Raw genomic sequence first — 21,273 nt, 5'->3', positions numbered from 1 at the left:
ACATCATAAAAGTGTCTACAGTTGACCCCCTTGACCCCCCATTGGGGTACTTAAGGGGAGGAGGAGGAGGAAGGAGTAACTATGGTCCTTGTGGTAGAACTGGTTTTATAATCAAAGACCGGATGGGGTCTGTTTTTCCTCATTAGAATATCACCTAATAAGTCAACCACTGATCAGACAGTGGGAATATCGCCTAATAAGTCAACCACTGATCAGACAGTGGGAATATCACCTAATAAGTCAACACCTGGGTCATGTTCAGTAGGGTAGTAGGAAATCAAAACAGAGAACAAATATCATCCTTAATGGACAAGTTCAGGTAGAGAAGTTCGAAGATAGTTTTGTCTTTGCGTTGCGCGTCTACTTGTATTATGGGGTATGATGACCCAGAGCAGAGCTGAGAAGAGGGAAGAGATCCATCCGTAGGATAACGTGGGAAAAGATCCATCTGTAGGATAACGTGGGAAGAGATCCATCCGTAGGATGACGTGGATCCGTAGGATAACGTGGGAAGGGATCCATCCGTAGGATAACGTGGATCCGTAGGATAACGTGGGAAGGGATCCATCCGAAGGATAACGTGGGAAGAGATCCATCTGTAGGATAACGTGGGAAGGGATCCATTTGTAGGATAACGTGGGAAGGGATCCATCTGTAGGATAACGTGGGAAGGGATCCATCTGTAGGATAACGTGGGAAGGGATCCATCTGTAGGATAACGTGGGAAGGGATCCATCCGAAGGATAACGTGGGAAGAGATCCATCTGTAGGATAATGTGGGAAGGGATCCATTTGTAGGATAACGTGGGAAGGGATCCATCTGTAGGATAACGTGGAAAGGGATCCATCTGTAGGATAACGTGGGAAGAGATCCATCTGTAGGATAATGTGGGAAGGGATCCATCTGTAGGATAACGTGGATCCGTAGGATAACGTGGGAAGAGATCCATCTGTAGGATAACGTGGGAAGGGATATATCCGTAGGATAACGTGGATCCGTAGGATAACGTGGGAAGGGATCCATCTGTAGGATAACATGGGAAGAGATCCATCTGTAGGATAACGTGGGAAGGGATCCATCTGTAGGATAACGTGGGAAGGGATCCATCTGTAGGATAACTTGGGAAGAGATCCATCTGTAGGATAACGTGGGAAGGGGTCCATCTGTAGGATAACGTGGGAAGGGATCCATCTGTAGGATAATGTGGGAAGGGATCCATCTGTAGGATAACGTGGGAAGAGATCCATCTGTAGGATAACGTGGGAAGGGATCCATGTGTAGGATAACGTGGGAAGAGATCCATCTGTAGGATAACGTGGGAAGGGATCTATCCGTAGGATAACGTGGATCCGTAGGATAACGTGGGAAGGGATCCATCTGTAGGATAACATGGGAAGAGATCCATCTGTAGGATAACGTGGGAAGAGATCCATCTGTAGGATAACGTGGGAAGGGATCCATCTGTAGGATAACTTGGGAAGAGATCCATCTGTAGGATAACGTGGGAAGGGATCCATCTGTAGGATAACGTGGGAAGGGATCCATCTGTAGGATAACGTGGGAAGGGATCCATCTGTAGGATAACGTGGGAAGAGATCCATCTGTAGGATAACGTGGGAAGGGATCCATCTGTAGGATAACGTGGGAAGAGATCCATCTGTAGGATAACGTGGGAAGGGATCCATCTGTAGGATAACGTGGGAAGAGATCCATCTGTAGGATAATGTGGGAAGGGATCCATCTGTAGGATAACGTGGATCCGTAGGATAACGTGGGAAGAGATCCATCTGTAGGATAACGTGGGAAGGGATCTATCCGTAGATCCATCTGTAGGATAACGTGGGAAGGGATCCATCTGTAGGATAACTTGGGAAGAGATCCATCTGTAGGATAACGTGGGAAGGGATCCATCTGTAGGATAACGTGGGAAGGGATCCATCTGTAGGATAACGTGGGAAGGGATCCATCTGTAGGATAACGTGGGAAGAGATCCATCTGTAGGATAACGTGGGAAGGGATCCATCTGTAGGATAACGTGGGAAGAGATCCATCTGTAGGATAATGTGGGAAGGGATCCATCTGTAGGATAACGTGGATCCGTAGGATAACGTGGGAAGAGATCCATCTGTAGGATAACGTGGGAAGGGATCTATCCGTAGGATAACGTGGATCCGTAGGATAACGTGGGAAGGGATCCATCTGTAGGATAACATGGGAAGAGATCCATCTGTAGGATAACGTGGGAAGGGATCCATCTGTAGGATAACGTGGGAAGGGATCCATCTGTAGGATAACTTGGGAAGAGATCCATCTGTAGGATAACGTGGGAAGGGGTCCATCTGTAGGATAACATGGGAAGGGATCCATCTGTAGGATAATGTGGGAAGGGATCCATCTGTAGGATAACGTGGGAAGAGATCCATCTGTAGGATAACGTGGGAAGGGATCCATGTGTAGGATAACGTGGGAAGAGATCCATCTGTAGGATAACGTGGGAAGGGATCTATCCGTAGTATATATAACGTGGATCCGTAGGATAACGTGGGAAGGGATCCATCTGTAGGATAACATGGGAAGAGAACCATCTGTAGGATAACGTGGGAAGAGATCCATCTGTAGGATAACGTGGGAAGGGATCCATCTGTAGGATAACTTGGGAAGAGATCCATCTGTAGGATAACGTGGGAAGGGATCCATCTGTAGGATAACGTGGGAAGGGATCCATCTGTAGGATAACGTGGGAAGGGATCCATCTGTAGGATAACGTGGGAAGAGATCCATCTGTAGGATAACGTGGGAAGGGATCCATCTGTAGGATAACGTGGGAAGAGATCCATCTGTAGGATAACGTGGGAAGGGATCCATCTGTAGGATAACGTGGGAAGGGATGTAGGAAGGGATAAGACTACATAGAGTTAGTAGAGAGAGAGTAGAGTAGAGCTTTACTACATAGAGTTAGTAGAGAGAGAGTAGAGGTTTACTACATAGAGTTAGTAGAGAGAGAGTAGAGCTTTACTACATAGAGTTAGTAGAGAGAGATGTAATGCACTGCCTTTAACCAGGGCCAATGATCTGAGTCAGAGGTAATGCACTGCCTTTAACCAGGGCCAATGGTCTGAGTCAGAGGTAATGCACTGCCTTTAACCAGGGCCAATGGTCTGAGTCAGAGGTAATGCACTGCCTTTAACCAGGGCCAATGATCTGAGTCAGAGGTAATGCACTGCCTTTAACCAGGGCCAATGATCTGAGTCAGAGGTAATGCACTGCCTTTAACCCGGGCCAATGGTCTGAGTCAGAGGTAATGCACTGCCTTTAACCAGGGCCAATGGTCTGAGTCAGTGGTAATGCACTGCCTTCAACCAGGACCAATGATCTGATTCAGAGGTAATGCACTGCCTTCAACCAGGGCCAATGATCTGAGTCAGATGTAATGCACTGCCTTCAACCAGGGCCAATGATCTGATTCAGAGGTAATGCACTTTAACCAGGGCGAATGATCTGAGTCAGGGGTAATGCACTGCCTTTAACCAGGGGCAATGGTCTGAGTCAGAGGTAATGCACTGCCTTCAACCAGGACCAATGATCTGAGTCAGAGGTAATGCACTGCCTTCAACCAGGGCCAATGATCTGAGTCAGAGGTAATGCACTTTAACCAGGGCCAATGATCTGAGTCAGAGGTAATGCACTGCCTTGAACCAGGGACAATGATCTGAGTCAGAGGTAATGCACTGCCTTTAACCAGGGCCAATGATCTGAGTAAGAGGTAATGCACTGCCTTTAACCAGGGCCAATGATCTGAGTAAGAGGTACTGCACTGCCTTTAACCAGGGCTAATGGTCTGAGTCAGAGGTAATGCACTTTAACCAGGGCCAATGATCTGAGTCAGAGGTAATGCACTGCCTTGAACCAGGGACAATGATCTGAGTCAGAGGTAATGCACTGCCTTTAACCAGGGCCAATGATCTGAGTAAGAGGTACTGCACTGCCTTTAACCAGGGCTAATGGTCTGAGTCAGAGGTAATGCACTGCCTTTAACCAGGGCCAATGGTCTGAGTCAGAGGTAAGGTGCTGCCTTTAACCAGGGCCAGTGATCTGAGTCAGAGGTAATGCACTGCCTTCAACCAGGGCCAATGATCTGAGTCAGAGGTAATGCACTGCCTTCAACCAGGGCCAATGATCTGATTCAGAGGTAATGCACTTTAACCAGGGCGAATGATCTGAGTCAGAGGTAATGCACTGCCTTTAACCAGGGGCAATGGTCTGAGTCAGAGGTAATGCACTGCCTTCAACCAGGACCAATGATCTGAGTCAGAGGTAATGCACTGCCTTCAACCAGGGCCAATGATCTGAGTCAGAGGTAATGCACTTTAACCAGGGCCAATGATCTGAGTCAGAGGTAATGCACTGCCTTGAACCAGGGACAATGATCTGAGTCAGAGGTAATGCACTGCCTTTAACCAGGGCCAATGATCTGAGTAAGAGGTAATGCACTGCCTTTAACCAGGGCCAATGATCTGAGTAAGAGGTACTGCACTGCCTTTAACCAGGGCTAATGGTCTGAGTCAGAGGTAATGCACTTTAACCAGGGCCAATGATCTGAGTCAGAGGTAATGCACTGCCTTGAACCAGGGACAATGATCTGAGTCAGAGGTAATGCACTGCCTTTAACCAGGGCCAATGATCTGAGTAAGAGGTACTGCACTGCCTTTAACCAGGGCTAATGGTCTGAGTCAGAGGTAAATCACTGCCTTTAACCAGGGCCAATGGTCTGAGTCAGAGGTAAGGTTCTGCCTTTAACCAGGGCCAGTGATCTGAGTCAGAGGTAATGCACTGCCTTTAACCAGGGCCAATGATCTGAGTCAGAGGTAATCTGCTGCCTTTATCCAGGGCCAATGGTCTGAGTCAGAGGTAATGCACTGCCTTTAACCAGCACCAATGATCTGAGTCAGAGGTAATGCACTTTAACCAGGGCCAATGATCTGAGTCAGAGGTAATGCACTTTAACCAGGGCCAATGATCTGAGTCAGAGGTAATGCATTTTAACCAGGGCCAATGGGGACTCAGTCTGTCTAAGGACATCTGTTTACATCTGGACCTTACATTGGAGATTGTCCTGAGTTAAAGGACTATTTTAAGAGAGAGTGTGTGTGTGTGTGTGTGTGTGTGTGTGTGTGTGTGTGTGTGTGTGTGTGTGTGTGTGTGTGTGTGTGTGTGTGTGTGTGTGTGTGTTACTCTGTGTGTGTGTTACTCTGTGTGTGTGTGTTTTGTGTCCGTTGTGTGTGTGTCTATCTCTGTCATAGAATGCATGTTCGTGACTTGTAGACAACGACACTGAAACAAATTATTGTTTGAAGAAGGCCTCTTCATTGTATCTCTTCAAGGTAAAAGTCAAGACTCCTGAAACCAAAGAGGACGTTGTATTGAGTCAGCGCATTCCGCTTGCCAACAATATTTTGACCTAAGGCGCCAAAGTCGGGTGTTTCTTTGCACACGCCAGTTACTAAAACAACGTAAACCTGTTTAACAATATTTCTGCCGTGTATAAAGTTGGCCGTTTAAACGTACATGCTCTAGCAATATGAAATATATGATGAGAATAACAATCAAAGTATTGGCAGAGTATAATCAGATAATTTAACCGTCCTCTGTTTGTCTGAAGCGCCATGTTGTTTCCTTGTTTGAATTGCCGGTGTGCATTACACCACGCAGGAGGTAAAATGAGTCTACAGGGCATCGAGGAACAGTGATTGGTTAACGGGAATAACTAAAGTGATGAAATATCGCGGGGGGGGGGGTGAATTACTTCATGAATGTGTGACTTAAAGTAGAAGGGACAAGTTATTGAAGTGTGTGTGTGTGTGTGTGTGTGTTGATGTAAAACTGTTGTTAGTAGAAATGTGGTTGGTTACTGCTTCACATTCTCTGTGTTTGTCTGTATATGTGTCTGTTGTCTTGGCAGGAGGTTCAGTAGGCATCAGCAGTGCCCCGCCCACAGCGCTAGCTCTCAGCCAATCCTGGGACTCAAGGGACGGCGTGGGAGAAGAGAATGGAGGGAGTAGCATCGCCACACGAGGTGGAGGGGCACTGCCCGAGAATTGGGAGCTGGCATTCAGCGACTCAGGAGAGCCTTACTACATAGAGTGAGTAGAGAGAGAGTAGAGCTTTACTACAGAGAGTTAGGAGAGAGAGTAGAGCTTTACTACATAGAGCTAGTAGAGAGAGAGTAGAGCTTTACTACATAGAGTTAGTAGAGAGAGAGTAGAGCTTTACTACATAGAGTTAGTAGAGAGTGTAGAGATTGGTGTGGGAGTGAAGTGATGACGATATAGTGTGGTGGGAGGTACAGGTTATTGTGGTGATGATGATGATGATGATGATGATGATGCTTGTTATCTCTTCCTCAGTCACATCTCTAAGACCACCAGCTGGCTGGACCCCAGAGCTCAGAGCAGGGAGATCCTCAGCAAAACAGAGTGTGAGTCTCCTAGACCTTTCTGTCTACTCACTCTACCCGCTCAGCTCCTCTTAAACCCTCCCTCTACCTGCCTCTCTTCCACTATCTCCCTTTCCTCCCTGTCTCTCCAGCTCTCCCTCCCTCTACCTGCCTCTCTTCCACTATCTCCCTTTCCTCCCTTTCTCTCCAGCTCTCCCTCCCTCTACCTGCCTCTCTTCCACTATCTCCCATATCTCCCTTTCCTCCCTTTCTCTCCAGCTCTCCCTCCCTCTACCTGCCTCTCTTCCACTATCTCCCATATCTCCCTTTCCTCACTGTCTCTCCAGTTCTACCACCTCTCCCTCCCTCCCCTCCCTCCCTCCCTCCCCTCCCTCCCTCCCTCCCTCCCTCCCTCCCTCCCTCCCTCCCTCCCTCCCTCCCTCCCTCCCTCCCTCCCTCCCTCCCTCCCTCCCTCCCTCCCTCCCTTCCTTCCTTCCTTCCTTCCTCCCTCCCTCCCCTGCCTCTCTTCCCCATCTCCATTTCCTCCCTTTCCTCCCTGTCTCTCCAGTTCTACCACCCCTCCCTCCCTCCCTCCCTCCCTCCCTCCCTCCCTCCCTCCCTCCCTCCCTCCCTCCCTCCCTCCCTCCCTCCCTCCCTCCCTCCCTCCCTCCCTCCCTCCCTCCCTCCCTCCCTCCCCTGCCTCTCTTCCCCATCTCCATTTCCTCCCTTTCCTCCCTGTCTCTCCAGCTCTACCACCTCTCCTTCCCCTCTCTTCTTTATCCCCAGTCTCTCATCTTAGTTTGTCTCTTTCATGTTTGAGTCAAGTGTTGTCAATCTCTGAGGCTGTGTTGTTCATTTCAAATAGAGCCATATTTCTACATTTTCTGCATTTATAGACAGGAAAAGGTGTCTAATGTTCTGTTGCCATGTAATAATGTTGTGTGTTACAAAAAAATGAATTTTGTACGTGAACGGCACAGGTAATACATATAATTGAACAGCAGGGGGCGACAGAGGATGAGTTATAAAACCTGGATTCACACACATACAGACAGGACACCATATATGTATAAGAGATATAGAGGGTTGTGACCTGGCCTGTGCTTTTCTCTAGACATGATTTGACTTCTTCTATGAGACTAACCTGAGTAAATAAAATAGTAACGCTCAAAAAACAATGTTGCATATTCTCCCCATATCCCCATAGTGCCTGCGTTCACGGACCAGCCGGCAGAGCTGAAGGGCTATTCCATCCACACCCGTCTGTCTAAAGGGCCGCGAGGGTTCGGCTTCAACATAGTAGGAGGAAGCAAACAGAGAGAGTTTCTCCAGGTCTACAGCGTTACACCCGGAGGACCACCCGCCCTCAGCACAGGTAGGATTAACACAGGTACACTCAACACAGGTATATACAGATTAACACAGGTACACTCAACGCAGGTATATACAGATTAACACAGGTACACTCAACACAGATTAACGCAGGTGCACTCAACATAAGTATATACAGATTAACACAGGTACACTCAACACAGATTAACGCAGGTGCACTCAACATAAGTATATACAGATTAACGCAGGTGCACTCAACATAAGTATATACAGATTAACGCAGGTACACTCAACACAGGTATATACAGATTAACAAAGGTACACTCAACACAGGTATATACAGATTAACACAGGTACACTCAACACAGGTATATACAGATTAACGCAGGTACACTCAACACAGGTATATACAGATTAACACAGGTACACTCAACACAGGTATATACAGATTAACACAGGTACACTCAACACAGGTATATACAGATTAACGCAGGTACACTCAACACAGGTATATACAGATTAACACAGGTACACTCAACACAGATTAACGCAGGTGCACTCAACATAAGTACATACAGATTAACGCAGGTACACTCAACACAGGTATATACAGATTAACACAGGTACACTCAACACAGGTATATACAGATTAACACAGGTACACTCAACACAGGTATATACAGATTAACGCAGGTACACTCAACACAGGTATATACAGATTAACACAGGTACACTCAACACAGATTAACGCAGGTGCACTCAACATAAGTATATACAGATTAACGCAGGTACACTCAACACAGGTATATACAGATTAACACAGGTACACTCAACACAGGTATATACAGATTAACACAGGTACACTCAACACAGGTATATACAGATTAACGCAGGTACACTCAACACAGGTATATACAGATTAACACAGGTACACTCAACACAGATTAACGCAGGTGCACTCAACATAAATACATACAGATTAACGCAGGTACACTCAACACAGGTATATACAGATTAACACATGTACACTCAACACAGGTATATACAGATTAACGCAGGTACACTCAACACAGATTAACGCAGGTGCACTCAACATAAATACATACAGATTAACGCAGGTACACTCAACACAGGTATATACAGATTAACACAGGTACACTCAACACAGGTATATACAGATTAACACATGTACACTCAACACAGGTATATACAGATTAACGCAGGTACACTCAACACAGATTAACGCAGGTGCACTCAACATAAATACATACAGATTAACGCAGGTACACTCAACACAGGTATATACAGATTAACACAGGTACACTCAACACAGGTATATACAGATTAACGCAGGTGCACTCAACACAGGTATATACAGATTAACGCAGGTGCACTCAACACAGGTATATACAGATTAACGCAGGTGCACTCAACACAGGTATATACAGATTAACACAGGTATACTCAACATAAGTATATACAGATTAACACAGGTACACTCAACATAAGTATATACAGATTAACACAGGTACACTCAACATAAGTATATACAGATTAACACAGGTACACTCAACATAAGTATATACAGATTAACACAGGTACACTCAACATAAGTATATACAGATTAACACAGGTACACTCAACATAAGTATATACAGATTAACACAGGTGCACTCAACACAGGTATATACAGATTAACACAGGTACACTCAACATAAGTATATACAGATTAACACAGGTACACTCAACATAAGTATATACAGATTAACACAGGTACACTCAACATAAGTATATACAGATTAACACATGTACACTCAACATAAGTATATACAGATTAACACAGGTACACTCAACATAAGTATATACAGATTAACACAGGTACACTCAACATAAGTATATACAGATTAACACAGGTACACTCAACATAAGTATATACAGATTAACACAGGTACACTCAACATAAGTATATACAGATTAACACAGGTACACTCAACATAAGTATATACAGATTAACACAGGTACACTCAACATAAGTATATACAGATTAACACAGGTGCACTCAACACAGGTATATACAGATTAACACAGGTACACTCAACATAAGTATATACAGATTAACACAGGTACACTCAACATAAGTATATACAGATTAACACAGGTGCACTCAACATAAGTATATACAGATTAACACAGGTGCACTCAAAATAAGTATATACAGATTAACACAGGTACACTCAACACAGGTATATACAGATTAACACAGGTACACTCAACATAAGTATATACAGATTAACACAGGTACACTCAACATAAGTATATACAGATTAACACAGGTACACTCAACATAAGTATATACAGATTAACACAGGTGCACTCAACATAAGTATATACAGATTAACACAGGTACACTCAACACAGGTATATACAGATTAACACAGGTACACTCAACATAAGTATATACAGATTAACACAGGTACACTCAACATAAGTATATACAGATTAACACAGGTGCACTCAACATAAGTATATACAGATTAACACAGGTACACTCAACATAAGTATATACAGATTAACACAGGTACACTCAACATAAGTATATACAGATTAACACAGGTACACTCAACATAAGTATATACAGATTAACACAGGTACACTCAACATAAGTATATACAGATTAACACAGGTACACTCAACATAAGTATATACAGATTAACACAGGTACACTCAACATAAGTATATACAGATTAACACAGGTGCACTCAACATAAGTATATACAGATTAACACAGGTACACTCAACATAAGTATATACAGATTAACACAGGTGCACTCAACATAAGTATATACAGATTAACACAGGTGCACTCAACATAAGTATATACAGATTAACACAGGTACACTCAACATAAGTATATACAGATTAACACAGGTGCACTCAACATAAGTATATACAGATTAACACAGGTACACTCAACACAGGTATATACAGATTAACACAGGTACACTCAACATAAGTATATACAGATTAACACAGGTACACTCAACACAGATTAACACAGGTACACTCAACATAAGTATATACAGATTAACACAGGTGCACTCAACATAAGTATATACAGATTAACACAGGTACACTCAACATAAGTATATACAGATTAACACAGGTGCACTCAACATAAGTATATACAGATTAACACAGGTGCACTCAACACAGGTATATACAGATTAATGCAGGTGCACTCAACATAAGTATGATTAACACAGGTAGGATTAACACAGGTAGGATTAACACAGGTAGGATTAACACAGGCAGGATTAACACAGGCAGGAATAACACAGGTAGGAATAACACAGGCAGGATTACCGCAGGTATTTGGGGCGGCAGGTAGCCTAGTGGTTAGATCATTGGGCCAATAACCGAAAGGTTGCTTGATCGAAACCCCGAGCTGACAAGGTAAGAATCTGTCGTTCTGCCACTGAACAAGGCAGTTAACCCACTGTTCCCTGGGAGGCCGGAATTATAAATAACAATTTGTTCTTAACTGACTTGTCTGGTTAAAAAAAGTAGATTTTTTTATTTATTAACACAGATAGATTTAACAGAGGTTTGATTAACACAGGTAGATTTAACACAGGTAGATTTAACACATGTTTGATTAACACAGGTAGATTTAACACAGGTAGATTTAACACAGGTAGATTTAACACATGTAGATTTAACACAGGTAGATTTAACACATTTCATTAACACAGGTAGATTTAACACAGGTAGATTTAACACAGGTAGATTTAACACGTTTGATTAACACAGGTAGATTTAACACAGGTAGATTTAACAGAGGTAGATTTAACACAGGTAGATTTAACACAGGTTTGATTAACACTGGTAGATTTAACACAGGTAGATTTAACACATGTTTGATTAACACAGGTAGATTTAACACAGGTAGATTTAACACAGGTAGATTTAACACAGGTAGATTTAACACGTTTGATTAACACAGGTAGATTTAACACAGGTAGATTTAACACAGGTAGATTTAACACATGTTTGATTAACACAGGTAGATTTAACACATTTGATTAACACAGGTAGATTAACACAGGTAGATTAACACAGGTAGATTAACACAGGTAGATTAACACAGGTAGATTAACACAGGTAGATTAACCTGACTCAATGACACCTGCTGATTTGTGTATTAGTTAGTTAAACTGAGAGACGGCATCTCTCTGCCCTATACTTTCATCTCTCTGCCGTTTCCTTTCATCTCTTCTTCTATTTCTCTCTTGCTCTCCCACTCTCTCTCTTTCTCTCTCTCTCTCCCACTCTCTCTCTCTCTCTCTTGCTCTCCCACTCTCTCTCTCTCTCTCTGGTGGGTTTGATTGTGGTCAGAATCTCCTAATCTATTCCTAATCCTGCTCTACTGGGCCCGGAGAATGTAATCCCACTGTCACTGACACACACACACGTGCACACACACACACACACACACACACACACACACACACACACACACACACACACACACACACACACACACACACACACACACACACACACACACACACACACACACACACACACACACAATCCAACCCTCTCACGTGCAGATGCTGGAGACAGGAATGCACCACACACATGCTATTACTTCTCACCTTAGATACACTACATACTGATCTATACACTACATACTGATCTATAGTAGTGGATGATACACTACATACTGATCTATACACTACATACTGATCTATACACTACATACTGATCTATAGTAGTGGATGATACACTACATACTGATCTATAGTAGTGGATGATACACTACATACTGATCTATACACTACATACTGATCTATAGTAGTGGATGATACACTACATACTGATCTATAGTATTGGATGATATAACACATGAGATCTCTCTCTCTCTCTCCAGCTGATATCCTGGTCTACATCAATGACAGCTGTGTCCTGGGTCTCTCTCATAAAGAGGTGGTAGAGATGTTGAAGTCTGTCCCTATGGGTCACAGTGTGGACGTTGTGTTACGGAGAGGCTATCCCATGCTCTACAACCCAGACGGCTGTCCCAAACAACCCCTGACTCCCTCCGCCTCCTCCTCTCCTCTGGAACCCCTCAGTGCTGCAGCCACCCCTCCCTCCACAGCCACCGCTCAGCCCCTCTCCACCCCCGGTCCTGGCCCTACCGAGCCACCCCAACCTCCCGGCCTGGCTAACCTGAACCGTACCCTGTCTCATCACAACGGAAACTATCTCAGAGTGGCGGGAAACTCAGGGTCTGGGCTGGACGCTAACGGGAACGCGGCAGACCTGTTGTCGGCTCCCCCCTCCTACCCGCTGTCTAATGGAATCCTTAGCTCTTCCGCCAGCTCAGCCTGTGCCCCCTCCTCCTCTCACAGTAGGGGCATCCCCCCTCCTCCCCCGCCTGAACGAACCTCCGCCTCCGCCAGCCAGAGTGACTCAGAGGAAGGAGCCTCGGGTGGAGCGACACAGAGGTAACTAACCCTAACTAACTAACCTTGGTTGTTTTCAAACCTCTCCTCAGATGTTTCACCATGTTGTTGTAAGTCTGAACCAGATCACCTGATGTATCAAATCAAATCAAATCAAATGTATTTATATAGCCCTTCGTACATCAGCTGATATCGCAAAGTGCTGTACAGAAACCCAGCCTTAAACCCCAAAAAGCAAGCAATGCAGGTGTAGAAGCACTGTGGCTAGGAAAAACTCCCTAGAAAGGCCAAAACCTAGGAAGAAACCTAGAGAGGAACCAGGCTATGTGGGGTGGCCAGTCCTCTTCTGGCTGTGCCGGGTGGAGATTATAACAGAACATGGCCAAGATGTTCAAATGTTCATAAATGACCAGCATGGTCGAATAATAGTAAGGCAGAACAGTTGAAACTGGAGCAGCAGCACGGCCAGGTGGACTGGGGACAGCAAGGAGTCATCATGTCAGGTAGTCCTGGGGCATGGTCCTAGGGCTCAGGTCCTCAGAGAGAGAGAAAGAAAGAGAGAAGGAGAGAATTAGAGAACGCACACTTAGATTCACACAGGACACCGAATAGGACAGGAGAAGTACTCCAGATATAACAAACTGACCCTAGCCCCCGACACATAAACTACTGCAGCATAAATACTGGAGGCTGAGACAGGAGTGGTCAGGAGACACTGTGGCCCCATCCGAGGACACCCCCGGACAGGGCCAAACAGGAAGGATATAACCCCACCCACTTTGCCAAAGCACAGCCCCCACACCACTAGAGGGATATCTTCAACCACCAACTTACCATCCTGAGACAAGGCTGAGTATAGCCCACAAAGATCTCCGCCATGGCACAACCCAAGGGGGGCGCCATCCCAGACAGGATGACCACATCAGTGAATCAACCCACTCAAGTGACGCACCCCTTCCAGGGACGGCATGAGAGAGCCCCAGTAAACCAGTGACTCAGCCCATGTAATAGGGTTAGAGGCAGAGAATCCCAGTGGAAAGAGGGGAACTGGCCAGGCAGAGACAGGATGACCACATCAGTGAATCAACCCACTCAAGTGACGCACCCCTTCCAGGGACGGCATGAGAGAGCCCCAGTAAACCAGTGACTCAGCCCCTGTAATAGGGTTAGAGGCAGAGAATCCCAGTGGAAAGAGGGGAACTGGCCAGGCAGAGACAGCAAGGGCGGTTCGTTGCTCCAGAGCCTTTCCGTTCACCTTCCCACTCCTGGGCCAGACTACACTCAATCATATGACCCACTGAAGAGATGAGTCTTCAGTAAAGACTTAAAGGTTGAGACCGAGTTTGCGTCTCTGACATGGGTTGGCAGACCGTTCCATAAAAATGGAGCTCTATAGGAGAAAGCCCTGCCTCCAGCTGTTTGCTTAGAAATTCTAGGGACAATTAGGAGGCCTGCGTCTTGTGACCGTAGCGTATGTGTAGGTATGTACGGCAGGACCAAATCAGAGAGATAGGTAGGAGCAAGCCCATGTAATGCTTTGTAGGTTAGCAGTAAAACCTTGAAATCAGCCCTTGCTTTGACAGGAAGCCAGTGTAGGGAGGCTAGCACTGGAGTAATATGATCAAATTTTTTGGTTCTAGTCAGGATTCTAGCAGCCGTATTTAGCACTAACTGAAGTTTATTTAGTGCTTTATCCGGGTAGCCGGAAAGTAGAGCATTGCAGTAGTCTAACCTAGAAGTGACAAAAGCATGGATAAATTTTTCTGCATCATTTTTGGACAGAAAGTTTCTGATTTTTGCAATGTTACGTAGATGGAAAAAAGCTGTCCTTGAAATGGTCTTGATATGTTCTTCAAAAGAGAGATCAGGGTCCAGAGTAACACCGAGGTCCTTCACAGTTTTATTTGAGATGACTGTACAACCATTAAGATTAATTGTCAGATTCAACAGAAGATCTCTTTGTTTCTTGGGACATAGAACAAGCATCTCTGTTTTGTCCGAGTTTAAATGTAGAAAGTTTGCAGCCATCCACTTCCTTATGTCTGAAACACATGCTTCTAGCAAGGGCAATTTTGGGGCTTCACCATGTTTCATTGAAATGTACAGCCAAGCCCCTCCAATTCGTTCATGATGACCGTCTCAAGCTAATATTTTATGTTCAGAGCTTTCTCTGTGCACTACTGTATCAGTTCTGCCCCACATTTTGATGTAATTAAGAGATTAATTAGTCAAGGGCTTGATTATTAGTTGACCAGTTTAATCAGATGTGCTAACATAGTTCAAATACACTCCAATTCGCATTCCACCTCAACAGATCCACAGATGATCCAAAGGTGACGCGATCTCTATTGCACTTCACACTGCCCTTTCTCACCTAAGGAACGAAAGGAACGCCTACGTTAGAATGCTGTTCATTGACTACAGCTCAGTGTTCAACACTATAGTGCCCTCAAAGCTCATCACTAAGCTAAGGACCCTGGGAGTGAACACCTCCCTCAGCAACTGGATTCTGGACTTCCTGACGGGACGTCCCGAGGTGGTCAGGGTAGGTAACAACACATCTGCCACACTGATCCTCAACACTGGGGCCCCTCAGGGGTGCGTGCTCAGTCCCCTCCTGTACTTCCTGTTCACCCCTGACTGCGTGGCCAGGCACGACTCCAGCACCATCATTAAGTTGGACGATGATGCAACGGTGGTAGGCCTGATCACCAACAATTATGAGACAGCCTATAGGGAGGTGGTCAGAGTCCTGGCAGTGTGGTGCCAGGACAACAACCTCTACCTCAACGTGATCAAGACAAATGAGTTGATCGTGGACTACAAGAAAAGGAGGGCAGAGCACATCACCAACAAACTATAGTGAACAGGGCACGACAACGCTTATTCCCCCTCAGGAGACTGAAAAGATTTGGCACGGGTCCTCAGATCCTCAAAAAGTTACACATCTGCATCATCGAGAGCATCCTAACTGGTTGAATCACCTCCTGATATGGAAACTGCTTGGCGTCCGACCGCAAGACACTACAGAGGGTAATGTGTACGGCCCAGTACATCACCGGGGCCAAGCTTTCTACCATCCAGGACATATATACCAGGCGGTGACAGAGGAAGGCCCAAAAAATTGTCAAAAGACTCCAGCCACCCAAGTCATAGACTGTTCTCTCTGCTACCTCACGTCAAGCGGTACCGGAGCACCAAGTGTAGGACCAAAAGACTCCTTAACAGGTTCTACCCCCAAGCCATAAAACTGCTGAACAGTTAATCAAATGGACCGCACCCCTTTTTTTATACTGCTGCTACTCATGTTTATTATCTATGTCACTTAACCCCTACATGTACAAATGACCTCAATTACCTCGACTAAGCTGTACCCCGGTATATTGACTCGGAGACTGATTTTAATTGGGGATCAGACTTGCCTAATAAAATAAAGGTAAAATAAATAAAAAGTAGAGATACTGGGGTGCAAAAGAACAAGAAGATAAATAACAATATAGGGATGAGGTAGTTAGTTGGGCTATTTACAGATTGACTGTGTACAGGTACAGTGATCGGTAAACTGCTCTGACAGCTGATGCTTAAAGTTAGAGAGAGAGATATAAATCTCCAAATCTCCAGTGATTTTTGCAATTCGTTCCAGTCATTGGCAGCAGAGAATTGGAAGTAAAGGTGGCCAAAGGAAGTGTTGGCTTTGGGGATGACCAGTGAAATATACCTGCTGGAGCGAGTGCTACGGGTGGGTGTTGCTATGGTGACCAGTGTGCTGAGATGAGGCGGGGCTTTACCTAGTAAAGACTTAAAGATCACCTGGAGCCAGTGGGTTTGGCGACGAATATGTAGTGAGGGCCGGCCAACGAGAGCATACAGGTCGCAGTGGTGGGTAGTATATGGGGCTTTGGTGACAAAACGGATGGCACTGTGATAGACTACATCCAGTTTGCTGAGTAGAGTGTTGGAGGCTATTTTGTAAATGACATCGCCGAAGTCGAGGATCGGTAGGATAGTCAATTTTACGAGGGTATTTTTGACAGCATGAGTGAAGGAGGCTTCGTTGTGAAATAGGAAGCCGATTCTAGATTAAAGATTTTTGATTGGAGATGCTTAATGTGAGTCTGGGAGGAGAGTTTACAGTCTAACCAGACACCTAGGTATTTGTAGTTGTTCACGTATTCTAAGTCAGAACCGTCCAGAGTAGTGATGCTAGTCGGGCTGGCGGGTGCGGGCAGCAATCGGTTGAAGAAAATGCATTTAGTTTTACTAGCATTTAAAAGCAGTTGGAGGCAACAGAAGGAGAGTTGTATATGGCATTGAGTCTCATTTGGAGGTTTGTTAGCACAGTGTCCAAAGAAGGCCAGATGTATACGGAATGGTGTCGTCTGAGCCTCCCTGGTGGCGTAGTGGTCTAAGGCACTGCATCGCAGCGCTAGCTGTGCCACCAGAGATTCTGGGTTCAAGCCCAGGCTCTGTCACAGCCGGGCTGCGACCGGGAGGTCCATGGGGCGGCGCACAATTGGCCCAGTGTCGTCCGGGTTAGGGAGGGTTTGGCCGGCAGGGATATCCTTGTCTCATTGCTCACTAGCGACTCCTGTGGCGGGCCGCGGCACAGTGCATGCTGACCAGGTCGCCAGGTGTACGGTGTTTCTTCCGACATATTGGTGCTGCTGGCTTCTGGGTTGGATGTGCATTGTGTCAAGAAGCAGTGGTTGGGTTGTGTTTCAGAGGACGCATGGGTCTCGACCTTCGCCTCTCCCAAGTCTGTACGGGAGTTGCAGCGATGAGACAAGACTGTAACTACCAATGGGAAATTGGGGAGAAAAAAGGGGTAGAGGTGGATCAGAAAATCACCATCAGCAAGAGTGACATCATTGATATATACAGAGAAAAGAGTCGCCACAGGTATTGAACCCTGTGGCACCCCCATAGAGATTGCCAGAGGTCCCGACAACAGGCCCTCTGATTTGACAAACTGAACTCTATCTGAGAAGTAGTTGGTGAACCAGGCGAGGCAGTCATTTGAGAAACCAAGGCTATTGAGTGTGCCAATAAGAGTGCATTTATTGACAATGGCCAAGCCTTGGCCAGGTCAATGAAGACGGCTGCACAGTATTGTCTTTTATCGATAGCGGCTATGATATCGTTTAGGACCTTAAGCGTGGCTGAGGTGCACCCATGACCAGATTGCATAGTGGAGAAAATATGGTGGGATTCTAAATGATCGGTAATCTGTTTGTTAACTTGGCTAAGATTTTAGTGAGGCAGGGCAGTTCTTAGTTTCCTCTGTGTGTCCGACTGGAACAGAATATTATCTGACATCCTGTCTCCGTCCTTATCCTCTGTATCTTCTTCCTTCATCAGATGGTCTCTGATGCGCTACAACGCGAACTCCCTCCCCACCCCCTCCTCCATACTCCACCACCAGAGTGACTTCACCACCTCCACCCTGCCCATCTCCGTCTCCAATCTGCCCATTTCCCAGCCGGACGTGTGCACCGCCACCACCCCTGGAGCCCCCTGCCAACGGCCCCCCATGCCCCAGACCTCCCTCATGCTCCCCTCACCCACGGAGGTCCCCCCTTGCGGCTTCAACGGCTGCCCAGCCAACGCCCAACCCCATGGGGGCCACAGCGCGCCCAGTGAGGGAGTACCTGGTGGGGCTGGAGGAGGGGAGCTGGTCCCTGTGCCCCTGGGGAGGAGTGAGGGGGGTGGGATGGGGTTCAGTGTGACGGCGGGGGGGCAGGGGGGGCAGCTGGCCCTGGTGAAGAGGGTCTGGGACAGAAGGCAGTGTTCCTCCCTGCAGCCAGGGGATGCGATAGTCAAGATCAACGGCGCTGACGTGCAGAGTCTCAGCTTCGCTCAGGTACGACCAACTTTGGAGACAGTTCTACAGCTAGAGGCTAAGATTTTATTGATTGGTATTTATTGCAACAATGCTCAATAGTAATCATCCGTTCTCATCACTCTCTGGAGTATAAACATTCCGACAACATTGAGTAAGGTTATTGACACAGAGAATACTTAAGGACAAATATACAGTCCAGCCCAGGGATCAGCCGCGGGCCTATTTTTTCAGTATATACAGTACCAGTCACAAGTTTGGAGTTTTAGAACACCGACTCATTCAACCGTTTTTCTTTATTTTTACTACTTTCTACATTGTAGAATAATAGTGAAGACATCAAAACTATGAAATAACACACATGGAATCATGTCGTAACCATGTAGTAACCAAAATAGTGTTAAACAAATCAAAACATATTTTATATTTGAGATTCTTCAAATAGCCACCCTTTGCCTTGATGACAGCTTTGTATTCTCTCAAACAGCTTCATGAAGAAAGCTTTTCCAACCGTCTTGAAGGAGTTCCCACATATGCTGAGCACGTGTTGGCTGCTTTTCACTCTGCGATCCAACTCATCCCAAACCATCTCAATTGGGTTGAGGTCGGGTGATTGTGGAGGCCAGGTCAGCCATGCTGGTTAAGTGTGCCTTGAATTCTACATAAATCACTGACAGTGTCACCAGCAAAGCACCCACATACCATCACACCTCCTCCTCCATGCTTCACGATCGGAACCAGACATGCAGAGATCATCTGTTCACCTACTCTGCGTCTCACAAAGAAACGGTAGTTGGAACCAAAATTCTCAAATTTGGACTCATCAGACCAAAGGACAGATCTCCACCGGTCTAATGTCAATGCTCGTATTTCTTGGCCCAAGCAAGTCTCTTCTTCTTATTGGTGTCCTTTAGTAGTGGTTTATTTGCAGCAATTTGACCATGAAGGCGTGATTCACACAGTCTCCTCTGAACAGTTGATGTTGAGATGTGTCTGTTACTTGAACTCTGTGAAGCATTTATTTTGGCTGCAATCTGAGGTGCAGTTAACTCTAATGAACGTATCCTCTGCAGCAGAGGTAACTCTGGGTCTTCCTTTCCTGTGGCAGTCCTCATGAGAGACAGTTTCATCATAGCACTTGATGGTTTTTGCGACTGCCCTTGAAGAAACTTTCAAAGTTCTTGAAATGTTCTGCATTGACTGACCTTCATGTCTTAAATGAATGATGGACTGCTGTTTCTCTTTGAGCAGTTCTTGACATAGTATGGACTTGGTATTTTACCAAATAGGTCTATCTTCTGTATACCACACCTACCTTGTCACAACACAACTGATTGGCTCATGCGCATTAAAAAGGAAAGAAATTCCACAAATTAACTTTTAAGAAGGCACACCTGTTAATTGAAATGCATTCCAGGTGACTACCTCATGAAGCTGGTTTATAGAATACCAAGAGTGTGCAAAGCTGTCATCAAGGCAAAGGGTGGCTACTTTGACAAATCTCAAATCTCAAATATATTATGATTTGTTAAGACTTTTGTGGCTACCCCATGATGCCATAGGTGTTATTGCATAGTTTTGATGTCTTCGCTATTATTCTACGATGTAGAAAATAGTACAAATAAAGAACAACCCTTAAATTATTCAGTGTGTCCAAACATTTGACTGGTACTTGTACATAAGAGCTTGTTTCTGAATGTCACTACAAGTTAATTTGAAAAAACTGTGTTTGCCCATTTGTTTTGGACCTCTGCTGAACACTGTAGGTCCAGAGGGTTCTCCAGAAACACACCAGGCAGGGAGAAGTAGTGCTGTTGGTTTACAGAGGAGGTAAGACCATTAACCTATTTAACCTGTATAAATACTACCATTACTACCACAAATACGCTATTTACCTATATAACCTGTATAAATACTCTAGTACTACTATAACCTGTATAAATACTCTAGTACTACTATAACCTGTATAAATATTCTAGTACTAATACTACCACAATACACTGTATTTACCTATATAACCTGTATAAATACTACCATTATTACCACAATACACTGTATTTACCCATATAAACTGTATAAATACTCTAGTACTACTATAACCTGTATAAATACTCTAGTACTACTATAACCTGTATAAATACTCTAGTACTAATACTACCACAATACACTGTATTTACCTATATAACCTGTATAAATACTC

At 45.2% G+C, this 21,273-nt stretch overlaps 1 protein-coding gene across 4 annotated transcripts in view; it reads left to right on the top strand.

Annotated features, from left to right (window-relative positions):
- magixa (MAGI family member, X-linked a) overlaps nucleotides 1–21,273 on the top strand; it is a 179,088-nt gene that overhangs the window by 72,041 nt on the left and 85,774 nt on the right. For all 4 annotated transcript variants that reach the window (XM_031794855.1, XM_031794854.1, XM_031794853.1 and 1 more), the window contains exons 6-11: nucleotides 5,961–6,141; nucleotides 6,406–6,476; nucleotides 7,642–7,809; nucleotides 12,700–13,276; nucleotides 18,593–19,094; nucleotides 20,840–20,903. In XM_031794855.1, the coding sequence (XP_031650715.1) occupies nucleotides 5,961–6,141; nucleotides 6,406–6,476; nucleotides 7,642–7,809; nucleotides 12,700–13,276; nucleotides 18,593–19,094; nucleotides 20,840–20,903 (1,563 nt within the window). The remainder of the gene's footprint in view (nucleotides 1–5,960; nucleotides 6,142–6,405; nucleotides 6,477–7,641; nucleotides 7,810–12,699; nucleotides 13,277–18,592; nucleotides 19,095–20,839; nucleotides 20,904–21,273) is intronic.

The sequence above is a fragment of the Oncorhynchus kisutch genome, linkage group LG17 (genome assembly GCF_002021735.2).
Source record: "Oncorhynchus kisutch isolate 150728-3 linkage group LG17, Okis_V2, whole genome shotgun sequence".
Taxonomy (NCBI): Eukaryota; Metazoa; Chordata; class Actinopteri; order Salmoniformes; family Salmonidae; genus Oncorhynchus; species Oncorhynchus kisutch.
This window is presented reverse-complemented; position numbering and strand designations above follow the sequence as displayed.